Source organism: Octopus bimaculoides, chromosome 10 (assembly GCF_001194135.2).
Source record: "Octopus bimaculoides isolate UCB-OBI-ISO-001 chromosome 10, ASM119413v2, whole genome shotgun sequence".
NCBI lineage: Eukaryota > Metazoa > Mollusca > Cephalopoda > Octopoda > Octopodidae > Octopus > Octopus bimaculoides.
In genome coordinates this window covers 14419405-14421092 of record NC_068990.1, presented here as the reverse complement: position 1 = coordinate 14421092, position 1688 = coordinate 14419405, and the positions used below count along the sequence as shown (strand labels likewise).

The 1688-nt window shown below is 35.0% G+C and overlaps 1 protein-coding gene across 1 annotated transcript in view; it reads left to right on the top strand.

The window, feature by feature from the left end:
- LOC106882343 (mucin-19) overlaps positions 1 to 1688 on the top strand; it is a gene marked incomplete at its 5' end in the record, with an annotated part of 42175 nt that overhangs the window by 38313 nt on the left and 2174 nt on the right. The window contains one exon of the mRNA XM_052971230.1: positions 331 to 537. Coding sequence (XP_052827190.1) covers positions 331 to 537 — 207 coding nt within the window. The remainder of the gene's footprint in view (positions 1 to 330; positions 538 to 1688) is intronic.

Sequence of the window (1688 nt, the reverse complement as noted above, 5' to 3'; positions counted from 1 at the left end):
ACACACACACGCGCGCACACACACACACACACACACACACACGCACACACACACACACACACACACACAACAGACTGTTGTACACTTTCTGTCAACTAAATTCATTCACAACTCATTTATTGGCCTGGGTCTATAGTAGAAGACACTTGTCCTTGGTGCTGTACAGTGGGACTAAATTCCAAACTATGTAGAGGCAAATCAACCCTCTTAACCACACAGACATGCCTAATTATATTAATAGAATATTTTGGCTAAAAATATATTTCTAATTTTCATTTGCCTCATCATTAATCACTTATTAATCCATTATGTTCTTATTCTGTCTTGCAGAAGCTCCAAAAGACCAGTGCCAGCCATTTGCTGTAAATATCACACTAAAAGTCATGGGTTGTGAAGCTATCCATCCAGTTAAGGTTATGGAGTGTCGTGGATCTTGCAATTCTTATGCTCGCACCAGGGAAGATGGTAACATACAGAGTGTATGTCGCTGCTGTGCTCCTGCTGAAGTTAGACAAGACTCTGTGATGGTGAAGTGTGGTATGTATATTTGGATTTATTGAATGAAAACAGCCTCCTCCTCCTCCTCCTCACCACCACCACCACATAATTATAACCCTGGTTATTGCCTCATTAGCACATCATGCAGGATAGACATATACAAAGAACTTTCTTCAGTTTCCATCTATCAAATTCACTTATGAAGTTTTAATTGGCCTGGGACTATAGTAGAGGACACTTGCCTGAGGTGCTGTGCAGTTGGATTGAACTTGGGATAACATGGTTGGGAAGCAAGTTTCTTAACCACACAGACGTGCCAGGCAAATAATATTTTTCATTTCACTTTTCATGTCACATTGGAAAAGGCATCAGCACTTAGTTTCCTCTTTTTAAGTAAGCAGATTAGACTTCAGTTGAATATTAGCATAACTAAATTGAATCACTGACAGATTCACAGTTGGTAAGAACCTGAAAGGCATAAACAATTTAATATACAATTCAACTATAAAAATAAATATCTAAGTTTGTGCTAAGTGAGCAATGTATAGATCTGTCCAGCATTTCAATTATTGATTTCAGTCAGATTTGGTTCAGGATATTAAATTGGAGGAGAAGGTACAATATGTTTTGATACCCGCTGCCCTTTCCAAAAGTGTTAGCAGTGACTTTGAAATGAAATGATTCGAAGAATGAATCAAAACTGGATCATGTTTCTACCAGATTGGGAGCTTATCTCTATTCCAAATGTCTATCACTAATTATTATAAAATCTACCAGAAACAGGAAGCAATTTTGTTACTGACTATTGAATTCTATGTTCCATGTAAATCAGTGATTCTCAACTATTTTTTTTACCTATGGATCCCATTGATTCCTTTGTTACTCTACTGGGCCTCCATAGCCATTCAATATATTAAAAAACAATTATTATATTTATATTTATAATTAAATATTATTAGGAATTGTATAAAAAATAATTAAGATATTTCGTGTTTTGTAGAAGTATAAGCAATTTATTGCACGTAAATTTTAACAACAAAATCTTATATAATTCTGTGTTCCCCAGCACAAAAAAAGAAGAACTTATTCACAGATGGCATTCAGTAAGTGAAATTGAGTAAATGGCAAGTGTGTAGAAATGTGTTAAATGAACTGTACATGTAAATTCAAATAGCATATATATATATATA